This window comes from Clupea harengus, chromosome 1, assembly GCF_900700415.2.
Source record: "Clupea harengus chromosome 1, Ch_v2.0.2, whole genome shotgun sequence".
NCBI classification, from domain to species: domain Eukaryota; kingdom Metazoa; phylum Chordata; class Actinopteri; order Clupeiformes; family Clupeidae; genus Clupea; species Clupea harengus.
The window spans coordinates 13,729,928-13,732,427 of record NC_045152.1 but is presented as its reverse complement, the minus strand read 5'-3'; the positions used below and the strand labels follow the sequence as shown (position 1 = coordinate 13,732,427).

The 2,500-nt window shown below is 41.9% G+C and overlaps 1 protein-coding gene across 2 annotated transcripts in view; it reads right to left on the bottom strand.

Annotated features, from left to right (window-relative positions):
* The window catches only part of prodh2 (proline dehydrogenase 2), a 9,258-nt gene that overhangs the window by 5,508 nt on the left and 1,250 nt on the right, over positions 1–2,500 (bottom strand). The window contains exons 3-5 of one of the 2 annotated variants that reach the window (XM_031568203.2): positions 2,421–2,500; positions 1,737–1,808; positions 386–466 (exon numbers count right to left, since the gene is read on the bottom strand). The exon at positions 2,421–2,500 is cut by the window's right edge and continues 59 nt beyond it. In XM_031568203.2, coding sequence (XP_031424063.1) covers positions 386–466; positions 1,737–1,808; positions 2,421–2,500 — 233 coding nt within the window. The remainder of the gene's footprint in view (positions 1–385; positions 467–1,736; positions 1,809–2,420) is intronic. The other variant, XM_031568208.2, reaches the window with a different exon arrangement.

Genomic DNA, 2,500 nt, shown 5'->3' with positions numbered 1-2,500 from the left:
GAATGCCTATGGTTGTTTCTGATTAACAGGAAGTGTTTATGGCTCAGTCTGAGCGCCTATGGTTGTTTCTGATTAACAGGACGTGTTTATGGCTCAGTCTGAGCGTCTATGGTTGTTTCTGATTAACATGAAGTGTTAATGGCACAGTCTGAGCGTCTATGGTTGTTTCTGATTAACATGAAGTGTTTATGGCACAGTCTGAGCGTCTATGGTTGTTTCTGATTAACTGCTCCAGGACTGTGAGGAGCAATTTGTTGGATTTGACAAAAAAGTGCACTGGATTAGAATGGTGGACTACACCTTTAAAGAGTGGCTCAAGTATGTGATAATATCCACTGTGAGAATAACATGCTCCATCAGCAGCCATCGCTGAGAGCCATCCCACCTGTGCGATCTGGTCGAGTCTGCGCAGGCCAAGCAGGAAGTGTGTGTTCTCACTCTCCAGCAGGCCGGGGAAGCTGATAGGCTGTAAAGAACATTTACACATCTGTGGTTATATGTATACACATTTATTTACACACCTGTGGTTATATGTATACACATTTATTTACACACCTGTGGTTATATGTAAACACATTAATTTATCATTTACACACCTGTGGTTATATGTATACACATTAATTTACACACCTGTGGTTGTATACACATTCATTTACACACCTGTGGTTATATGTATACACATTCATTTATCATCTACACACCTGTTATATGTAAACACATTATTGAATCATTTACACACCTGTGGTTATATGTAAACACATTAATTTATCTTTAACACACCTGTGGTTATATGTAAACACATTCATTTATCATTAACACACCTGTGGTTATATGTAAACACATTCATTTATCATTAACACACCTGTGGTTATATGTAAACACATTCATCGGACTACTTAATCTATTCTGACTCACAGAAGAAGACTATCCAATACAGTGCTTCAGTGTTTGTGTTCTTAAACTCATACTACTGATAATATCATCTAATATTAGTAATCTCTTAAACTCATACTACTGATAATATCATCTAATAGTCTTAGTAATCTCTTAAACTCATACTACTGATAATATCATCTAATAGTGTTAGTAATCTCCTAAACTCATACTTATAATATCAAAAGTGCATTCTAATGATAATATCAAAAGTGCAACTTCCTGGTGCTGCAATCAGTCATAGAACAAACAAGTCTGTTTGTGGAGAAGAAAATAATGTGTTTGAAGTACGGCAAGCACTGAAGGACATCTAACTGCACTCCGTACACAGAGCAAGCCTACTACATGTCTGTTAGCTGATCATCTAACTGCACTGCGTAGATATTTATCTTGTATATTTAGTAAGGTTATTATATGTTATTACATGTAAATTATGTTCAGAGTACTTGTACAGAGTGTATGTCGTGTTATGTTATGTTATATTATGTTTGCTATGTTATGCTATGGTAGGTTGTTGTGTGGTGCCTTGTCCTAAGAATTTCAGTGCCCAGTCTGACCCTGTGTCATTCTGTGCATCTGACAATAAAAAAGACTTGTAACTCGTACACAGAGCAAGCCTACTACATGTCTGTTAGCTGATCATCTAACTGCACTGCGTACACAGAGCAAGCCTACACACACACACACACACACACACACACACACACACACACACACACACACACACACACACACACACACACACACACACACACACACACACACACACACACTACTACATGTCTGTTAGCTGACTCGCTCACCTCACCACTCATGGCTCTGACCAGCAGGTCCAGGTCATACTGTTCCTTCTTCATCAGAGAGGTCAACTTCACCTGAGGTCAGAGGTCAAAAGGTCGAATGAATTTCAACAGACGGTTAAACCTGCTGGTACAGTGTGTGTGTTATTGGAATTGACAACATTGTTGGAATTTCAACAGACAGTTAATATTGCCAGATCCCAGATCCACTCACACACAGCTCTGGACTGATACAGCAGGCAGAGCGAGTGTGTGTGTGTGTTCTGGAAAGAAGCAGATCCCAGACCACTCACACACAGCTCTGGACTGATACAGCAGGCAGAGGGAGAGTGTGTGTTCTGGAAAGAAGCAGATCCCAGATCCACTCACACACAGCTCTGGACTGATACAGCAGGCAGAGTGAGAGTGTGTGTGTGTGTTCTGGAAAGAAGCAGATCCCAGATCCACTCACACACAGCTCTGGACTGATACAGCAGGCAGAGTGTGTGTGTGTGTGTTCTGGAAAGAAGCAGATCCCAGATCCACTCACACACAGCTCTGGACTGATACAGCAGGCAGAGTGTGAGTGTGTGTGTGTGTTCTGGAAAGAAGCCGATCCCAGATCCACTCACACACAGCTCTGGACTGATACAGCAGGCAGAGCGAGAGTGTGTGTTCTGGAAAGAAGCCGATCCCAGATCCACTCACACACAGCTCTGGACTGACGAGGGCCGTGACCTTCAGCTGCATCATGGGATCTGGGCTCCAGGCGCTGCTGTGGGATATCC